Source organism: Vipera berus, assembly GCF_964194415.1.
Source record: "Vipera berus genome assembly, chromosome: W".
Classification (NCBI taxonomy): Eukaryota; Metazoa; Chordata; class Lepidosauria; order Squamata; family Viperidae; genus Vipera; species Vipera berus.
This window is the reverse complement of record NC_138210.1, coordinates 57,784,707-57,806,767: the sequence shown is the minus strand read 5'-3', so window position 1 is coordinate 57,806,767 and position 22,061 is coordinate 57,784,707. Positions and strand designations below refer to the sequence as shown.

At 40.5% G+C, this 22,061-nt stretch overlaps 1 protein-coding gene across 1 annotated transcript; it reads right to left on the bottom strand.

The window, feature by feature from the left end:
* Positions 1-1,281: 1,281 nt before the first annotated feature.
* Positions 1,282-17,334, bottom strand: LOC308676664 (sulfotransferase 1B1-like). Its single transcript, XM_081342652.1, has 7 exons — positions 17,031-17,334; positions 15,394-15,522; positions 15,209-15,306; positions 14,982-15,108; positions 10,037-10,131; positions 2,837-3,017; positions 1,282-1,470 (listed from the first exon to the last, which is right to left on the bottom strand). The coding sequence occupies exons 1-7, from the start codon at positions 17,209-17,211 to the stop codon at positions 1,361-1,363; spliced, it is 921 nt and encodes a 306-aa protein (XP_081198778.1). The 5' UTR covers positions 17,212-17,334; the 3' UTR covers positions 1,282-1,360.
* Positions 17,335-22,061: the final 4,727 nt, after the last annotated feature.

The following is a 22,061-nucleotide window of genomic DNA, read 5'->3' as shown; positions in this document are numbered from 1 at the left end:
AATTATATTGGGTGATATATTTGCAGCTAATATCAAAAGAAGAAAATGCCGAAAAGAAATGGGACAGTATTACAGTGTCACCAAGTTTCCTAAGGCAGGGGTCCCCAACCCCCGGTCCGTGGACTGGCACCAGGCCGCGGCATGCCAGAAACCAGTCCATACAAACAAGAAAAGCCCCAACAGCGGGATGCAGGCAGCACTCGGAAACCGCCCCCCCCGCTCCTGTCCGTGGAAATACCTCTCTCCATGGAACCAGTCCCTGGTGCCCAAAAGGTTGGAGGCCGCGGTCCTAAGACACTGACATAGCTTGCATGAAAGATATTTCTCTGTATTTCTTTTCCTTCCCCTGGACTAAGGGATGCAACACAGACTAGGGTAAATGAGTATAGATTGTGGTGTATGTGGGATTTATGGCAATGTCAAAATCTGCAAGAAAGTGGTCAAGGAGCTTACTTACAGGTAGTCCTAGCCTTACGACGGAATTGGGACCCGAATTTCCATTGCTAAGCAAGTTGGTTGTTAAGTGAGTCATGCCCAATTTTACCACCTTTTGGGCATGGTTCTTAAGTGAATCATGTCTTTGTTACGTGAATCATACAGTTGTTAAGCTTTCCCCACTGACTTTGCTTGTCGACTGGGAGGGTTGGAAATAGCAACCAAGTGATCCCAGGTTGCTGCAACCGTCATAAATATATGCCAGCTGCCAAGTGCCTGAATTCTGATCACATGACCATGAGGAGGATGCAGGGGTCATATGTCATGGGCACTGTAACTTTGAACAATTGCTAAATGAATAGTTGTTAGTCGAGGACCCCCTGGGCAGTAGTCTCACAACAATGGTTGTCACAATCAAAGTCTTGTCCCTTTAAGTATGTGGCACCTACAAAAAGGGCCGCGCTTGATTCTGTGCCTGCCATCTTGCAGATTTTTGATCCTTCTCCAATTCCTCTTTTGAGTACAGAAATAATTCTCTTTATTGCTAGCTTTTCTTATTTTATCTAGAGCAGCGCTCCCCAATTTTTCTGGCTTTGTGAACCAGCAGCAGCAGAGGGGTGGGGGGGGGAGAGAAGGGATGGTTCTGTGTGAAAGCAGTCTTGCCTGCTGCTTGTGCAGCCCGGATCCAAATGGGCCACAGCCTGGTACTTGGCCACGGACCAGGAGTTGAGGATCCCTAATCTAGAGAATCCAGGTCCTTTTTCCCAATCACTCAAACATTGCAGAGCCTTTTATCCCCCACATTGATATGTGCATTGCATCCTCATTTTTAATAGCAAACTCGTTTATTGCAACAGCAGTGCACTGGATGGGACTGTATTTTCCTATTTGACCAAGTCCCAAAGAGGATAATTTCCTGAGACTGTCATTCTTCCTGGAAATGTAAACTTGACCCTTTCATCTTCTGCTGGTAATGTGCATCAAATACCTCCCTTTGAGCCACTGTAAAATAGTTCTTCCAATCACCAACTGTACCTGAGGAAACAACAACAAAAAAACATAAGGGGAATTTCAAGATTAAGAAAAGTTTTGCATTACACCTGCAAAATCCATTCCACCACATTCTCTCCTAATTTGGGGAAGATCTGAGATTACCACCCATTTTTTTTTTTTATAAAAGGCAGCTTTCCGTTCCCTCCAGCTTTTGCTAAAGAAGGCAGATCAGAACTGATCTACTGGTATGTTTGATCTCCAGACAATTTGTAGTAGGGTCCCAGTGATGAAGTTACCCTGCTTCTTCAAAATAATAATAATAATAATAATAATAATAATAATAATAATAATAATAATAATAATAATAATAATAATAATAATAATAATAAAAACAAATCCTGGAACATCTCTCATGAATGGTTTTCCATACATGCTTTAGTTTTGTGTGTAACATTTGCGTCATAGCTAATTCTATGTGTTCTTCTGGGTCAGGATTAGATATCCTATGCAAATTCATTCACAAGTGCAACTTACTTACTCCCAAGAAAGGATTAACAAGATGGCAGCCCAAATCAACTCCTCTGAAGAGCTTGACAGATTTGGACTGCGGTGGCTCACGTGGTTAAGACGCTGGTTTGGAGGTTAGCAAGCCCGCATTCGAGATCCGAGTGCTGCTGTGTGGTGGGCCGAGCTCCTGTCATTCGCTCCAGCTCCTTGACGGAGACATGAAAGGAGCCCCCGTGGGCATCCCCCAGGCAATGGTGACGTCACCGGCTAATCCTTTTAACCTTAAAGGGTTCCTCCGACCTGAATGGGATGGGAGCTGGACACACACATACACACTCTTGCCAAGGGCTAGGTGCTATAAGGTTTGACCCATAGACGAGATAACTCTGTAGGTTTTGATATAAAAGCAGGTGGATAATCTGCTGCCCCAAATCTGTTTCTTGAAGCCTCCAGCACCCACTTGAATCATGGTTCTTAAATCACTGACACTGTTTCATGTTACATTAAGGCAGTAAAACGTAGTAACGCTGAATGAATGTAGCCCTAAAACAGACTTAATCTTTTCAAAAGAAAGATGTTCCCACTTCATCTGCTTCCCTCAAACTCAGGGCAAAACAAGAAATCGCCGTCTCATCCCCATGTTTGACTGGGTTTTCATCCATCCTATAGCCCTTAAACTTCACAAAAGTCTTCAGTGTCAACAGCCAACAAAACATTGCTTATTCCAGATATAAAGGTTCCTGACTTAGAACTAGTTTAAATGGCCTGCTTTTCTATTTTTAAGCTAGTTTAAATGGCCTGCTTTTCTATTTTTAAGCTAGTTTAAATGGCCTGCTTTTCCTTCTATTTTAAGGAAAGTCACTCTACAAATAAAGAACCACCATTTTGGGTTCGATCTTACCTTTCCTCATGAAGGTGCTTTTCGACTTGTCAAAGAGGGCACTGGGTACAGTATCATAATTTGCCATGGGATTCTCCTTCATGATCTCAAATGTTGCCTTATGCACTATCTTCTGAACAACGTCTTCAGGCAAGTCGACTTCCAGGAAATCTTTTACACGGCGGACTTCCCGGGCTAAATCCTAGCAGAAGAGAGGCATGGGTGGGGAAAAGGCCACAATGTGAGCAGTGTGAAATTAATTCACTGCATGCTCTTAGATGCTGAACAGATTGGTGAGAGGATGCAGGGAAATGATGGGGGTGGAAATAGTTTTACCCAGTGCTTTTTTTGTAAAAGAAAAAGGTGCCGGAACTCACACATGTCATACAACCCGCCTTGCCTACCCTACAAGGTTCCATCCAAAAAAGGTGCCGGAACTCCGTTCTGAATGTTCTATGACAAAAAAAGCCCTGGTTTTACCTCCAGAAGTCAAATCAGATGGCCTTTGGATCTATTTTACCCATACAAGTAGTCCTTGACTTACAATCACAAGTGAGTCCAAAATTTCTATTTCTAAGTGAAGCATTTGCTAAGTGAATTTTGCCCCATTTTACGACCTTTCTTGCCACAGTTGTTAAATGAATCACTATAGTTGTTAAGATGGCAACACGGTTGTGAAGTCAATCTGGCTTCTCCATTGACTTTGCTTGTCAGAAGGTTGCAGAAGCTGATCACATGACCCCAAGGCACTGCGACTGTCATAAATATGAGTCGGATGGCAAGCATCTGAATTTTGATCACCTGACCATTGGGGATGCTGCAACGGTCGTAGGTGTGAAAAATGGTCATAAGTCACTTTTTTCAGTGCAGTTGTAACTTCAAACGGTCACTAAATGATCTGTTGTAAGTCGAGGGATACCTGTTTTTAATCTCCTAGCATCTCACAATTGTCCTGGACACTAACATGGAGGAAGCAACATTTGATTTCAGGTGTGTGAGAACAACTTCAATGTGAAATGGACATCTCATTATGATAAATGTGTACTTCGAAAAGATGTGAAGGCTGGGAAAGAGGAGGGATGGACTAATAAAAAGACAAGGGATAAAGAGATGGAGAGGATGGAGGGTTGAGGATAAGCTTTTACTCCTAGCCTTTTATGGCTTTCTTCACAACTCTTACTTCCCAAGTCCCAGAATCTTCAAGGCTTGGTGGGACACTTTACAACTTAGGATAGCTTCCAGTGTTAAACCATTCAGGTAGTCCTCAACTCACAACTGGTCACTTAGTGACTGTTCAAAGTTATGATGGACTTTTTCAAAAACATTTCCAGTAACTTTAGTGTACCACGATTCACCCCAAACTATTTCAACATATCTATAACAGGGTTACAAAAAAATAGTAACTTGATCATTTTAGTCATTCTTCATCTCTAAATAATATTTCTGTACTGTATTTACACATTATTTTGGCTACAATTGCTATGAAAACTGCAGATTTTCTGTAACTCTTCTATCTACAGGCCATCCAGGCAGGAAATTAGTTACCCAATGGTATAAAGTACCGTATATACTTGAGTATAAGCCGAATTTTTCAGCCCACTTTTTGGGCTGAAAAATTCCACTTCGGCTTATACTCCAGTCAACAAAAAAACTTACCGAGGACTTGTGCGCGGCCGAGGCTTTGGTGCTTCCGGGATCGCGCGCACCTCTCCCAAGCCACCGCCGTCCGGAGACCTGCCGAAGTTTGGGGAGGTTTGGGGAGGTGCGCGCCTCCCCAAACCTCCCCAAACGTCGGCAGGTCTCCAGACCTCCGCGCCCTGCCTGCCTGCTTCTTTCCGCTGCGGGGGTGAAATTGGGGTCTCGGCTTATACTCGAGTCGGCTTATACTCAAGTATATACGGTAATGTTGAAACTCCAGATAGATTGCAATTCACTAGTCTTTGAGTCAACTGCAGAAAAGTCTTCAGGCATAATATTTTGCACTGCTATAACAAGGCTAGAACTGCTGCTCTTCTTAGGGATTTAAAAAAAACGTAAAGGTTCCCCCGCACATGCGTGCTAGTCGTAACACCACAGAGACCCCAGAACTGCAAAGGCCTGTACTCCTTCAGCACCACAACACAAGTGCATTCTTTGCACTTCCCACTTACCACTCAGAGACCACAGAACTGCAAGGGCCTACACCTCTTCAACAACACAGCACAGGTACGTCAGCCGTGTTTCCTATGAACAGCATAGAAGTACTGCACCTGCCAAGGCCTACACCTTCTCCATGCCAACATGCGGGTGCGTCAGCTGTGCTTCCTACAGATAGCACAGAAGCCCCAAGCCTGCCAAGGCCAGCACCTCTTCAACGCCCAGAAGCAGGTATGTCAGCTGTGCTTCCTACAGACAGGTCAGCACCTCTTCAACGCCCAGAAGCAGGTGCGTCAACACTTCAAACTGCATCACCTCTTGCCAACAACGACGTAACTTCCGGCAATAGTCAACGATCGAATCGACAACCAGCACAACTTTTAGAGACTACACCACAGCTGAACGCTCGTGCAACATCATCTTATCCTGGTATGCCTTAAACTGAGAACAGTAATTGGTGAATTCCTTTGGCTTTAATTCTCTCCCACCAAGTGTCATTTGGCAGAAAAGTGGCCACCAATCACTCACTTAATTTAGGGGTAGGAGGAGGTGAACAACACAGAATAGGATGTTTGTAGGTGGACTACTTGGAATGGTGCTGAGCAGTGGTGGGATTCAAGTATGTGAACAACTGTTTCTCTGTGTGGATGCCACTTTCGGAAGTCCATTCTGGGCCTGGGTAACAAAAAATTAGCTACCGGTTCTGCCGAAGTGGTGTGAAGTGGCTGAATCCCACCACCGGTGCTTAGCCTTCTGAAGTTGTCTAACAGTTCACAAGTGCAGAAGTACTCCACATTTGTGACAGGTCAGGCTATTTCTGAATGCAGATCTACCCTAATTTAAAACTAAATCCAAAATTAGCCTGGCACACAAGTCACAAATGGGAGAGAGGTGTGGAGTGAAATGGTAGAGAGTGATCAATAATGAGTAAGCTCTCCATTTTAACTAATACTGCAAAGAAATAATTGCTGGAGCTGAGTCTCATTCTCATGGCTGATAGTGTCTCGGATGGAATGTAAGAGACGTCCCTTAAAAAGTTTCTATGACATAGTTTAGTGACTTTTTCTGCCGGAGAGGAAAATTATAGTTTCTAGATTTCAAAGATAGGTTTGAGACGCGTCAGGGTAAGCGGTCCTCTGGGAAGTTTAGAACTCTGGGTGATGAGAGAAAAGCCATGTTCCTCAAACCATAGTCAGCACTTTTGAAATGACACTGCATTCACAAACTTCCTTTTCTAATCACTTTTGGGAATTGCTTGTTAACTATATATATATATATATATATACAAACAACTACAGCCTTACGCAAATTCCATCACCTCACACGTACAAAACTCATTCCAATTCATAGAGATCATAAGTAAACTAAACTTACAACCCTGTGACCTACTGGTGAGCTTCGATGTCGTATCCCTCTTCACCCAAGTGCCAATCAAAGAAGCCTTGACAGCTATCCTAAATAAATACAACCCCCCAAAACACATCCTAGATCTGACCAACCACTGCCTATCAAACACATACTTCATCTACAATGGACAAAGATACAAACAAATGGAAGGAGCACCCATGGGATCACCCCTTTCACCAGTCATCGCAAACCTCTACATGGAACACTTTGAAACCCTCGCTCTAGAAAAATCCAACCACAAACCCAAACTCTGGCTCCGATACGTAGATGACACCTTCGTAATCTGGCCACACGGCAAAGAAAAACTGGATGACTTCCTCACACACCTCAATAGCCTACACCCCAAAATACAATTCACCATGGAAACAGAAGCTAACAATCAACTTCCCTTCCTTGATGTCTTAGTCTACAAGAAATCCAACGGACACACTATCTACCATAAAAAAAACACACACAAACCGCTATCTGAACGCACTCTCACACCACCACCCAGCACAGATCAATTCCGTAGCCAAGACACTCATCTCCAGAACAAAACACCTAGCTGACGAACAACACCTAAAAACCGAACTACACACTCTCACTAATGTACTAACAGCCAATGGATTCCAAAGAAACATGATTACCAACTTAATCCGAAGAGAGACACCCACAAAAACCCAAGACAGAGAACAAGAAAATGGCAAAGCCCTCCTCCCATACTTAAAAGGGACCACAGACAGAATCAGGAAGATCCTCCAAAAACACAACATCAAAACAGCATTCTACACAGACAGAAAAATATCCACCATCCTAAGAAACCCCAAAGACATAATTGGGTTAGAAAACCAAGGAGTATACGAAATCCCATGCACCACCTGCCCCACCACATACATCGGACAGACCAACAGAAGAATAAGTGCACGCATTGAAGAGCACAGAAACTCACTCAGAAAGGGAGAACAAACTTCATCCCTGTTCCAACACTTTGAAGCCACGGGACATGAAATTGATTTAAAAAAAAAAACAAAACTATCGCCAAAATTGAACATTTTAACAACAGAATAATCAGAGAAGCCATTGAGATAGAAAAACGCCCCCACAGCATGAACAAACGAGATGATACCTCTCGCCTACCAGCCATTTGGAAACCCGCCTTGATTGACAGACGAGTCCCAACCACCAAGAATGATACCAGACCCAAACTCATGATAACATCACATGACATCACCACCACACAACCATTCAAAAAGCAAATCCGAACCCACAATGATAATGACGCACAACCACAAAACAGAAACCTAACTACAGCTGCAACATCAGCCACTTTAAACCCCTCCAAACCACACAATAAGCAAACTGACACCCACTATAAAAACATGGCACCACCACAAACACGAAGCCGAACAAAAGCAGCACAACTCACCAGCTCAGGTCTAAGGCTGGCAGCTAAGACCAGCCCATCCACTCAAAACACACCCCCAACCAATCAGAACACACACCCCATTCAAAACACACTCCCACCCAATCAGAACACACCTAATCCCCCACCCAATCAGAGCACACCTCCACCCACAGAACACACCCCCTCTGGCAGTTTAAAAAAGAGGAACAAACAGCCACTACCACATGCTTCTCCCAGAAGAAGGAAGCTGAAGCCACCAGCCTGAGGATGACGGATGGGATTCCATCGAAACGTTGCTTTTACACCTTCAATTCTACGTGGGAAAAAATGTTTCGGCTTAACCGAAGGCCATCCACAGGCAGTAGTCACAACAGTGACAGCTCATATTTGTGTAAATTTTAGATTGCTAACAAAGAATTAAAGAGAGACTGATATGCATTTCAAATACTGTATATATATATATCAGCCTCCCTAAATTCTTTGTTAGTAATTTACACATATATATATTTGATATATATATATCAACAACAAAAAGATAGTTAAAACTTTGGTTTTAGAAAGTTACGAATGGATTAAGGGTCTTGATAAATTTGAAATAAGATTTTGGAATTTAATTATACAGAATCATTCCCATGGGAAAATACTTTTTAAGTATTTTTTTTAAAAAAAATAGTAAGTTTTTAAAAATTGGACACTGCAGGGAACTAAAAGTTACAATTAAAGGAGAAGAACACTTAAACTTGACTTACAATTTCTGAATGAAAAAAAAATATTCTAATATTGGACGCATTAAAGGATATTTTTGAACAATTTATCCAAAAGTTAACTTTAAGAGTTTCTGCCTCTAAAGACACTCTGTGTCTAAAAGGTGTTATGGAACAAGTTCTATCTTAACAAGATGAAGACTGAGTTGAATGTGGATTTACTAGAATGACTACAAGAGTGACATGAAAAAAGATATTAATACTAGAGATATGATATCTTATGTCTTAATTAATAATTAATAGGATATACAAATAACAAGCCAAGAGAGTGATCTGGATAATTCTGCTAGATTGCAATTACAGAAGAGGCTCATTAAAGTTTTGAAGAATCTTGTGGGAAGGGACAAATAAAAACTGAAAACAAATCAAATTCTACAAAATTATTTGAGGGGACTAAAGATTAAGATTGTTAGAATAAAAGGAAGGAATGTAAAGGTTTATGTGAGCAAAGTTAAAATATTCATTTATTCATTTACTTGCTTGCTTACTTACCGGTACTTATTTTTTTACTGTCGGCATTTCCCCATAAATGCAAGGACTGTTTTGTTTTTCCCCCCCAGTTCAACTGAGAGTCAATCCATTTGGTTACAACAGGAATTGACCAGCCAGCTTGTCACCTTGGCTTGACATCATCAGCTGAGAGAGAGTGATTTGTTCAAAGTCATCCAGTCAGCTTTCATGGGTGAGGCAGGACTACAACTCACAGTCTCCTAGTTTTTAGCCTAGTGGTCCCTTAAACATGAGAACAAATTGGCTCTCAATATGTTATTATCTCTTAATGGACTTTATGGATTTGTTAATAAGATAAGAGATGGGATATGGGAAGAATTTGTTTTATTTTAAGAGTAGGTGAGAAGTTATTAAAATTGTTTATATTTGTGATAAAGGTGGCAAGTAATTTCTTTATATATTTATCTTCTTTTTCTTTATGATATTGATTTTTTTCTTTTCTATTTCTTGCTCTATTTTTCATCCTTTTTTGCACCTTCTGTTCTTCCCTTTTTTCTTTTTTTCCAGTTACAACAGTTTTTATTGTTTTACTATTGTAATTACAATTTTTTTAAAAAAATACTATTTTAAAAAAGGAAATAACATTTCATAATCTTTAATGTGAAAACATTATGATCTCATAAGATTTCAACATCCTTATCGGAAAGTTTTCATTCTTACCCAAGCTATGAGGTTTAGATACTTCATGAAATTTCGCTGGTGTGGCCGTGGGTGTGTATAAAAATTGTTGGATGCTGTAGGCATTGCTTGAGAACTGGCAGAATCACTGGCACCAGGCTACTGATTAGCACAGCATCTTGTTTTCCACAAAAGTCAATGAAATACTGTACCTCTGAAATCCCTTAAGCAGGAAATGAAAATAATAACCTACTCAAACTATTAAGAAACTGTGATTCAGATCTTTGCCTAATCCCTAAGATTGTACAACACTTAAAGGATTTCTCTGTCACTTGGAACTTCCTCTTTTATGTGGATTTTGTGGATTTTGTGGATTTTGTTTCTCTACCACTTGGAACTTACTTTTTTCATGTCTTCATAGAAGATGTAGAGAATGCGATGATTATCTTTCTCATCCCAGTAACGCCGCAAATGATCATACCAAGATCCCCAGGGAACTAAGTCACAATAAAGGAAGACGGAAAAAGAACAAGGATCATCGTTCATTTAATAAAAAACAGTTGATCAAAAAAGCAGTGCAATAATGCACGGTCACTTTACCTGTCAATCTCACAGGAATCGATGGCATTTATATCCCAATAAGGTTTCCAAAGCAAATGTGGCAAAAGAGAGGAGAGAAGTAATTGGGAAAGCTATGGGAATTAGACTTTGAGCTCAATGGAGTAGAGAGAAAGTAAAAAAAAATGAAAGGAAATACCTGTACATAGTGTATTGGGATACATGTACAGAATGTATTTCTATGGGAGGAATGGGAGGCATGAAAAAGAACAAAAGGGTGACAGATTTATATGAAACAGAAAGGGGCATGAATGAATGGAAGAGTGGAAGTGATGAAATGCAGGTTCTCCTTGAGCACAATAGAGCCCCAAATTTCTGTTACTAAGAAGGCATTTGTTAAGGGAGTTTTGCCCCATTTTATAACCTTTTTTTTGCCAAAGTTGTTAAACGAAATCACTGCAGTTGTTAAGTGAATCATGCGGTCGTTAAGCTAATCTTGCTTTCCCCATTGACTCTGCTTGTTCAAGACAGCTAAAAGGGTTACAGAGAGTGCTATAAAGCACTATGGAGCAGTATGCAAGTCTAAGTCTATTGCCATTGCTATTGCTATCCCATAAATACATGCCAGTTGCCAAGCTCCCAAATTTTGATCATGTGACCATGGGGAAGCTGTCGTAAGTGTGAAAACTAGTCATGTCAGTTTTTTCAGTGCCGTAACTTCGAATGGTCACTAAACAAATGGTTGTAAGCCGAGGACTGCCTGCAATGGATAAAGGATTACAATGAGTGGCATATAGTGTGAATTGGGCATAAATGAATGTGCAAGAGAGGCATCTATATGACTCTTCATCATTTTAGCCATTGTCTATCCACTGCAGGATGAAGGCCTCTTCTGCATGTTTCCAACCAATACAGTCCTGAGGTGAGGGCCATTTTTGAGGTTGTATTGGCATGCGGAAGGAATAGACCAGGGGTAGGTAACCTTGGCTCTTTTATGACTCGTGGACTCCAACTCCAGCATCTGGCTCAGGAATTCTGGGAGTTGAAGTCCACGAGTCATAAAAGAGCCAAGGTTGCCTACCCCTGGAATAGACCATAATCTGCCATGCTGGTCCAATGCGGGTTGGCAGATATGATGATTGTTGTTAGTTTGGGATATCTATCATGGCCTGTTTGCCTTGGGAGACCCTTCTGGACATATACACATCTGACGACATAGCCCATAATTTCATTTACCCCCACAAGCCCCTTCGCCTCGTCAAGGCCCCAACCATAGAAGGAGATATAGCTCTTACTCTTCCCTATTTTCAGCTGACACTAATCCCTGAATGATTATCCAAAAGGTAATGTAGGCTCTTAGTTTGAAAACTGAACAACAACAAAAAAAAACCCCTTTCTTAGCTGTACATATAATACTGGAGTCATAATTCATTTATCATTCTAATGCTTAATTAAAATCTGCATAGGTGAATATACACTTTTGGAACAATTTATATTTTTAATCAAGCTCACCTGCACATATTTTAACTAAATAGCATCACCTGAGAAGAATCATGGAACCGATGATGAGAACAGTAATTTCCAAAAGTTACTTACATTTAAAAAATGAAAAACAAACATGCTTCTTATGCAACTGAAAGTTTGTGTATATGTATAATGCAGGGGTGTCAAACTGCTGGCCTGCGGGCTAGACACATCACAAGGAAACCGCACCCACTCCATTGCCAGCAATGGGGTAAAAGCTCCGATACGTTGTGCAACGTCACATGACGTTGTGAGTTTGACATGTCTGGTATAATGGATCAATCTGCTCTATTGCCCTAATTGAAACCCTTCTCCCTAAAAATATAACATTTGCAAACACTTTCTCCTTCAACTAACACTTGAACTATTCCCTAATAGAAACCAGTTTTAAGAGCAATGGAAAAAGAAATCAAACACAAAATAGAATAAAACTCTTTACTTTAAATAATTACAGATGAAAAAAGACTATTGTGAGTGCATCATCTCTGCAGCCAAGATTGTTTTCATACAAGCCTAGAAACTGCATTTACACACCATGTTAAGCTTGATTATTCTCAACCTTGGCTGTTTTTAGTGGCTTAACAAGGAGGTGTGAACACAGACCATTTGATTGATCTATGGCTCAATGTTTTGCAGAAATAATAATAAAAAAAAGATTATTTGTAAGCAGGTTAAATTGGTTAAGTGAGTTTGGGGTTTTAGACCTCATATCTCCAGAATGGACTGAGACACATGCTTCTCTCTCTGAAACTTCAAAAATAATTGCCAGTTAATAGAACAAGGGTCAACTAAAAAAGCCAACGGCTTCCTGGTTATCAGCAGTTCCCAATAAAAAAATTATGATCTGAGCCAATATCCAGTGCTGCAGTGAAATAAAAACTACCTTAGGATGGAGTTTCCTTATTCTGAACAAATTAAAATTTGGTACACAATATAGTCTGAAAGTCACACACAACGTGACTCCTGAAAGGTTTGTAGAGACAACAAATCCCTTGGCACTGCTATTTTTCAGCAAATAATATTAAACCCAGTGACCTAAAGGATAGGTAACATAGGAGGAAGCAGATGAGAGAAAATCAGCTTATGGAAAAAAAGGTGTGGATGACAGTTAAGAAACTTTTGGCAGCCTTTGAGTCAGTTTTAACTCCTCATGACTGCCTGGAAATCTTTTGCATTTTTCAGGGCAGGATATTAGAAGTGGATTACCCACAGAAAGAATAATAAACTGAATACAGAGCCAACAATCATGGTGGAATGAAGAATTACTGTGTAGATCAACTCTTTGTAATTCATCTCTGGATAAGGAAAGGACTTGAGATCACCCAAAGGTACTCCAGACAGCTGCTTCTCATGAGAAGACCATAAGACAGTGGTCTCTGGTAGTTTTAGAACTCTGGGAGATGAGAGAATAGCCATCTTTCTCAAACCATGATCAGTGCCTTTATGTACTTACTTTTCTAATCACTTTCAAAGTCACTGATTAACTGCTTTTCAGCTATAGGAACTTTAGGATCAGTATTTTACTCTTCAGGGTGAGTTTCCTTCAATTGTTAGCAAAACAAGTTTTAAATGAAAGTTTAAGGACTCAAACAGTATGTGTGGGGGGAAATAAACAGCAAAAGGTTGATTGGAATTTTGATTTTATCAAGTTACAAATGGACTGAGGTCCAGGTGAATTTGAAATAGAATTTTGGAATTAATTATAAGAATTCTTCCTATGGGAAAATGCTTTTGCTTTGATTTTTTTTAAACAAACAAACAAACATGATAGGGTGAGACTTTGAAGGTTGGACATCAGAACTAGAAAGAACTAGAATTGCAAACGTTACAATTAAGGAGATGAACACTTGAAATTGACTTACTAATGCAGAATGCAGGAAAATATTTTAATATTGAAGGATACAATATGGATCCAGACAATAATTTTAAGATTGTCTGCCTCTATAGATAGACTGTATTTAAAAGATGTTATAGAAGAGGAGCAAATTTTGCTGGACAAGACTGAGACTGATCCAGAAATGGATTTTAAAAAATGACAGGCTACAAGAACGACATGGAAAGAGACTGCACCAGACGTGAAAAGAAAAGCATTTCTTATTTTCCAAGTAGTTATTCAAGAACAGCTCTGTATAAGGCAAAGACCATTGGCTTAACATTGCAATTCTCTGCTTCCAAAACAGAATTCTGGTATCGTCTTTATTTATTTCTCTCCAGGGCCTGAGTAAGAATAAATTCCCCATGAAGAACCTGTCTCCCAAAACAAAATTTTGGTGGTGACATTTCATAAGACTGGCAAGGAGATGTGATCCACTTTTGGCCTTCAGCCTACATAGGATCGATATTCCAATCAGTTATTGCAAATTGCTTGTAGGTTAGCCAAGTCGGTATTGCAAATGCCTCACATGTGCATTTCAAAGGAATTGCTGAACAAGCTTTGGTGATTGCATCATTGTATGATAAATCACCTTTGCTTTTAAATCTATACAGTATTGCTTAATTAATTAAGATAAATGGGACAACCCAAGTTCTCTGACACCTGCTAAGGAAGGAAGCCAAGGGCTAGATACTAGAAATATTTCCCCTAAAAATATTCTCAGCAAAGAGTTAGCTGTTGGACTCCCCAATATATTGACCAAATTAACCATCAGACCATCCCCAAATGTTGTCTGCTGAAGAAGATGCCTTACAGTATATAAGGTACTACTGTGTGCCCTCACTGTTCCTTAAGAAAAGTATAAAAAGGAAGCAAGCCCCAATCCCCACAGGGACTGCCACAAAGAAGAGGGGTGGTGGTGTCAACCTATTTTCCAAAATACCAGAAGGCAAGACAAGAAACAACAGATGGAAAGTAACGAAGGACAGAAGCAGCCTAGAACTAAGGAGAAATTTCCTAACAGTGAGAACAATTAACCAGTGGAATGGCTTGCTTTCAGAAGCTATGTGTGCTCCATCACTGGAGGCTTTTAACGGCCACTTGTCTGGAATGGTCTCCTGTTTGAGCAGGGGATTGGACTAGAAGACTTCCAAGATCCCTTCCATTCTGATATTTTGAACTGTGGTACAGCTCAAAAGACTTAGAAAGATATGTAAGGCCTGCTCAGGGAGGTCCCTCTCATATTATTTTGGGGGGATCCTTCCCGGCAAGCTGAATGGATGTGGTGTATCTATGTTACTTTTTAATATTTACTCTAAAAATCACTTTTGGCATTTCAGAGTGGCTTGAGCTATTGTCTCTGAATCCTGCTGGACACTGGTATCAATATACCTTTGCCTTCCATGAATTTTGTAACATACTCTTCCCAGGTCCCTGGATCTGGCTGGGTTAAATTCATCTGGTCAAAGAAGTAATAGGATACCAGATTATCCTTGGCATTGCGAGCAACGTAGATCATCTGTGATGGGATAGAAAAGAGAGTGATAACGCACGCACGAGGCAGTAGAGTAGGGCTGAGGAGGGGAACAAAGATACAGGGGAGTCTTAGATGAACTTACTTTGCACTTATTTTCCCAAAAGCTTTTAGGGACAAGCTGGAAGGGGAGGTGGGTCTTGATCACACGAGGAGATGGAGCATTCACCAATTTATCAACTCCTGAGGAAGGAGAAGCAGAGAAGAAGACAACATGTGTATTCAAAACCTAGGGCCGGACATGAGGATGGCTATGCTTCTTGGCCTTACCAGAAGGAATAGGAGGCGGAGAGCAGATTTCAAGAAATGGGATCCGCACATATATGGGGGCCCGGTGTGCCTTTTCCAAATCGCCTTTGTTCAGTATCAGATCCACAATTTCTTGCATCCATGTGGTACCTGAAAGCCCAGAGGATAGAAATAATTAGGACAATCGCTTGGTGACAGCACAAATCCCCTTTCCCAATTGGGCCCACGTCCTTACATATTGCCTATAGACTAAACCAGACATGTCAAACACAAGGCCCGGGGGCCGGATCCGGCCTGCGAAGTGGTTTCATGTGCCCCCCGAAACCATCCTGGAAACAGTGAGGAACGGCCCCCACTGCCTTGGCCCTGGCCCAGAGACCCTCCTTCTGCCAGAGACCCTCAGATCTGTCCCACTCCTGCCCAGGCCCCCATAGGCACCCTTGATGCGAACGATGTAGAGCTGGCCATGCTCACCCAGTAGGCCATACGCACTCTAGCCACGCCTACCCAGTAGGCCACGCCCACCCTGGCCATACCCACCCGGCCCCTTGAGGGCAACCGCAATGCTGATGCGGCCCTCAATGAAATTGAGTTTGACACCCCTGGACTAAACTGTATCAGTGGTGCAATATTAATATTCATCATTCAACAAATGTACTATTGCATGTAGCAGCACAAATAAATATTCCATTTTATGTGAATTAAAACAGCACCACCTGCACATGACAGAACAGTATCAGCAGAATTGGGGGAAATCCAAGATTTGTGAAAATAAAAATAGTTTTTGGAAAAATAGCATACACCAAATGATGTGGAAGGGGAAGGGAACCGAACAGCCCAATTAGGACTTGGCAAGCTCTTGCAAACAGAATATATTTCGCTGGAGAGTAGAAATGGAAAAAGAAGAATGGAGAATGGAGTTTCCTGAATGGAGTTTCCTGAATGGAGGCATTTATTGCATCTGAGGTCATCTAAAGAAGCTTAGAGAATACGGGACAGAAAAGTGTCCTATGATTATCACAGCTCCTTATTTTCCCATTTCTCTGTTTCATGCATTTTGAAATAGTACTGTGCAAATTAACAAGCAGGGCACCTACAGCTGTACAATTACCTATTGACAACCTTCACTTATAGCCCAGTTTTCACTTCTGAGACAGTTAATCCAATGTGTTGAAAAGCAAAACCTTGAGAGCAGACTTATTAAAAAAAACCAAACCTCTTATATTTCCATAGAATGACAGGTTTCAGGTATTTGAGAAGTATCATATGGAATTTAATCCATATAAACACCTATTTATGAAACTCAAGTGCAGAACGGTTGGTTCTAGTTAATCCCAATGTGCAATTCCAGCATTATGAAAACAGGAGCACAGACCTGGCTCTCTTGTGGGAAATCTGCTCAATCCTGGAAATGCTCATGAAAAATCTACCGGTTGGCAGACAACCCTTCAGCCAAAAAGAATTCTAAAGGCACGAGGAAAAATGGATTACTCCCAGTTTTTCAGTACATGCCGCACATCCCAGATCTAAGAGCTGTTTGTCACATCTGAGATTGGCTTGTTACCTTTTTGTGCGATCAGGGCTAAACTCTTCTCTTAAACTTTCCTGAATTTTGTCCTTGCACCTTCCCTCTGCTATATTGCCCCATAACATCTCACCTGCTTTAGGATAAGTTGAGATGATCAAGTCATCTGGTCTTGCCTGGAAGTTTTCAATGGGACCCCACTGATTTGCAATAGGTTCCATCAGGGGGATTCCGTGGACCAACGTCAGCGGAAACCTATAAAAGATATCTGAATACTTATGTAAAAAATCACTGTAGTCTGGTTTTTCAGCCATGGTGCCTTTTTCAGGGTTGAAAGTTGTACAGTTCTTCTCCGAGTAAATAAGAGCTCTCTTCTGAAAGATTTTCTGAAGTTATTCTCCCAGAAGGAAAGCCTTCCCTCGCTCCTCTTGTCTGTAGGCACCACTTGACAGCCTTTTTAATCTCCTTGCAGAAAGCTCCGCTCTCTTCTCATCAGTATTGCCTCAGGAGAGTTCAGCACTACGAAATTCTTTGCATTCAGTTATTTCAATGAGCCCAACCCATTGTTTATCAACCAAGGGGAGTTTCAGGGCATGGAAACGCCCAGGGAGGCGTTTCTGAGCATTTAACTGCTGGGTGTTTTCACTGAGCAATTGACCTGTTCCGGGGTCATATAAGGGCTTCAGATTACATACGCTAGGAATCCTCCAAGGGTTTAAAAACAACACATACACACATCTTTTTTTTAATTGAAAAGTTTTATAAAAGTTACAGTATAAACCCCAAAACCAACCCACCCTAAACCCCCCCTCTCCCTCCCCCACTTCCCAGAGCTGAGTACAGGGTTACAAATATAATAATCATAATCTAACTAACATTAACCAACTATATAAATAACCAAGTCCATAATGCGCTTTAACTCCCCTTTAACATAAATATAAACAGATTAAAAGTAAACATAATAATAAAAACATAAACAAATTAATATCCTAATTATTAAACAATACAATATCCAAGTTGTTAAACAACACTAATACTAATACTAATAATAATATCATATAATTAAAATAAAAATTCCACTATAATAAACTATTAATAACAACTCTAAAATTTACTCATAGGCTAAATGGAACTTTTTAGTCCCATATTTATTCTGAATATAATCTATCCATCTTCTCCAGACCGAAATGTATCTTTCTTGTGAATAACCCTTCAAATAAGCAGAAATCTTAGCCATTTCTGCTAAATTTGACACTTTAAGCGTCCATTCTTCTATAGTAGGCAAGCAATCCTTCTTCCAATATTGCCCTACCAATAACCTTGCAGAAAACACACATCTTTTTAACTGACAGATGCCTAACAACTGAAAGCAAGCCCACCCCCCCACCCCCAAATTTTCTCCTCAAGGATAAAAGACACTTGGAGGCTCACAATAAACAGACCTTTGGTCCTAAGCTCTGTACTACTCTCGTTTCAAGATGAGTCTCACATAGAGATGGTTTTCTTTGCCTCTTGGTCACAGAAGGCATGTCTTCCAGCTGCTCTTGACATTGAAAAGCAAAGCAAAGCAAAGCAATATACAGTCCGGCAGGGAAACGGTGATCTCCTTTGGAAAACAGAACAACGTCTCTTACAGGTACGTATGTGAACATTCTGATTTATACGGATGAGGAACCAGAGAGAGGTCAGCAACTAGAATCCAACTAGCTTTTTCCCAGTTCTCCTCTATTAAGCGGACTATCCTGATGGAAGGTCCTGCATGTCACAAAGCCAATATTTCAGTCAACAAGCTCCTCAAGAAGGAAGACACACTTGGAGGGAGCCCCAGAATATGGCAGGTAGAGCAATAGTTCCTGAACCAGTCCCAGTGTCTGGATCTAGTTGTTATGATAACTTCCACATCGTGCCTAATGAAATTATAATTCTTGTTTAGCAACCACAATTGGGACTGGCAACTTGGTTGATGAGTGAAATTGTGATTGTGCTTATGATATTCGGTCGCCTTTTCTTTACTTTATAGACCTGTGAAGGTCACACATGTAATCACAAAATTACTTTTTCATTGCCATTATAACTGTAAGAGGTTGCTAAATAAAGCAGTTGCTAAACAGAGCCTACCTGTAAAAGGATAGGTATCATAGTTCTAACAGCAGCCAAGTCCTGCGCATTCTGTGTCAGCAAGTGATATACAAACACAGTTTTTACGATCTGATTGAGGTATGAAATGCTGTCAACATGCAGGCCTAGAGAAGAATGTAAAACAATTAATTACTGAAAGTTGAAATTAGCAATGTATGTACATTGCAGGTTACAAGTCTTACTAATTCTTTTGCATTCTTTTCTAAGTCAGTCGTGCATAGCTTTATATATGGTCCTCATTAAATGACCATTCATTCAGCAACCTTCAAACTTGCGATAGTGCTGAATGAGAGGTACTTATGACCTGCCTTGAAGTTCGAGCCATCCCAGTGCTCCTATGGATGTGACTGCCATCTAGACACTCAACAACTGGTCAGTATTTCCAATTGCCAGAGTGTCCCATGGTGACATGATCTGCTGCTGGTTTCCCACAAAGTCAATGGGGAAGCTGGTAGGAAATCAGAAGTCATGATCATATCAGAATCTCATTTAACAATGGTAGCTGGGGACTGCCAAAGCTGCTGCTGCCAAGCAGCATGGTGATGTGACATTGTGCTTTACAACTGCATCATTTAACAATGAAAATTCTTGTCCCAATTACTGTAGTTAAGCAAGGACTATCTGTACGCATTTACATATTTTTTTCTCCAGACTTGTATTTATTCTCAAATACTGCTCCTTGGTGGAGCAGTGGGCTAATGCCTCCTTAAGTAACACCAGCTGCCTGCAATTAGTGCAGGATCGAATCCCACCAGGCTCTAGGTTGACTCAGCCTTCCATCCTTCCAAGGTAGGTAAAATGAGGACCCAGATTGTTGGGGGCAATAAGCTGACGTTGTAATAATGCCGCTTAGGGGGGGCGAAAGCCCTAATCAGCCGGCATATACATAGAATGAAGGCTATTGCTAAGCACATTGATTTGTGCTTTAGATTGTAAGCCGCCCTGAGTCTTCGGAGAAGGGCGGGATATAAATGGGATTAAAAAAAACAAAAAACATTGTAAAGCATCTGTTAATACTATATGATGTAAACCTAATAAATGTGTTCCTAACATATATGCACCTCCCTCCAGGTTCTATCCTATTCACTATTTTAAATCTATGGAAAAGTATTATGAAGTTAGTTGGTATTTTATTATCCATTCCTAGGCTGAAGAGATAATAGGTGACTGGTTGATAGAGAAACCATTTGCAGAGAAACTTTTTATCATGCTTTTTTCTGCTGTTCTGCAATTCCAGACAAGCCCTGGAGCCATCTAAAAGGATTCCCATAATGCTCTTCCTTTCACCACCTTTCTTCCACTAGAGCTTGATTGCCCTGGTCTCATTCAGCATCCATAAATTATCACTAAAAATATAACATTTGCAAACACTTCCTCCTTCAACTAACACTTGAATTGTTCCTAACAGAAACCAGTTTTGAAGAGAAACTGCTCAATCCATCTGAGTTTGCCAGCCAACCCTATTCCAAATAGAAAGCAACAGACTGTTTACTGTTTACCTTCAACAGTCACTCTTGTAGCATCTTTACTAATAGCCAAAGTCTCTATTACTCCATTTCTCCCACACACACCCCAAATTGTCTCTGATTTTAAGTTACTTTTGGAAATTTTTTAAAAAAAGGTTTCCCACCTTTTTTGCTAACTCTGAATCTGCCTCTCCACCTCCTATGAGCATTACAGTATGTTCCACAAGAAACATATTCTACATTCTATTTCCAGCTCCTGATCGGTAAAGTACTGAGCTACTACAGGGAGGCAGAATTTGCAGGCCAAGCACTGGATGAAAATGTGAATGAAAATTGTTATGTATCCAGGTGCAGGCATCTGCATAGCAGCAGCCACCAGGGGGCGTTGGCCTGGACGGTTTTGGTGGGAAACCCAGTTTTGGCGGGAAACCTAGGGCCAACCCCATTGGCTAGCCGCCTACCTGGCCAGGTATATAAGGAGGCCAGGTAGCCCTTGTTCTCCAGTACGAACCCCCCCCCCCACACACACACAATAAAGAGCTGAACACGTACTCCGGCTGGCGTCTCTTCCTTGCGTCAGACCCAGTACATTACAAAAATGACCGCTGCTTTATAAGAGACTGGAAGCCGTTTGTGGACTTTCTACCTGTTAAATTCAGTAACAGATAGTTAACAAAATAGATATGAAGATTAGCATAATGTTTGGGTTAACCTGCTGTTTTTTCCATTTTTTTATATGTATATTATGACTGAATGTTGGATCGATTTGATTATTAGATACAGATCTCTCATCTGGAATATTTTATATAATAGTTTTTTGTTGTTGTTGTTAAATAAGGATGAGATTGATTATAACTATTTGCAGACCTGTTATGTAAGGGGAGAATTTATTTTATTTTATTTTCAGCATCCAACCAGGGTGGACCTTTTATGTTCAGTGTTAGACTTATTTGATATTTGGGTCATTTTTTTTGTACACAATTTCCCCTTTTTGTTGTTGCTGGATGTATGTTTTTTGTTTTGTATTTTATTCTTGTTGATAAAACATAATAAATGCATATAATAAAAAATAGAGAGCTTTAGGACAGAACACCTCAGTGGGACTCTTGTCATCTTAACATTTTGTCAAACTAGTTTCTGTGGAACTTTAGGGTTCTGCAAAGACTTGAAGAGATATAATGGTCTGTAAAAGTAACCTCAAAGAACAGGAGAAAGAGTTGCAACCAAGACAACAAGCAGACAGAAGATAAGATAACCTTGTAGTTTTTTTTTACTGTGGGCACAACGGCACACATCAAAAATGAAATTTAGTTGCCCACTCTCAAAGTGGAACACATACATGACACACACCTAACCATATATATATACACATATGTATAGACCCACACCCCTACATATACATAACAAATAAGTATTAAATATTAAATACTGTCCATCTTAAATATATAACGGAAGGAGGAAGCTTGAGAGTTCACAAGGTTAATGCTGTATGGAATGAAATTATGGCTGAATCTGGATGTTCTGCTTCAGATAACACGAAGCCTCCTCCCAGAAGGTAA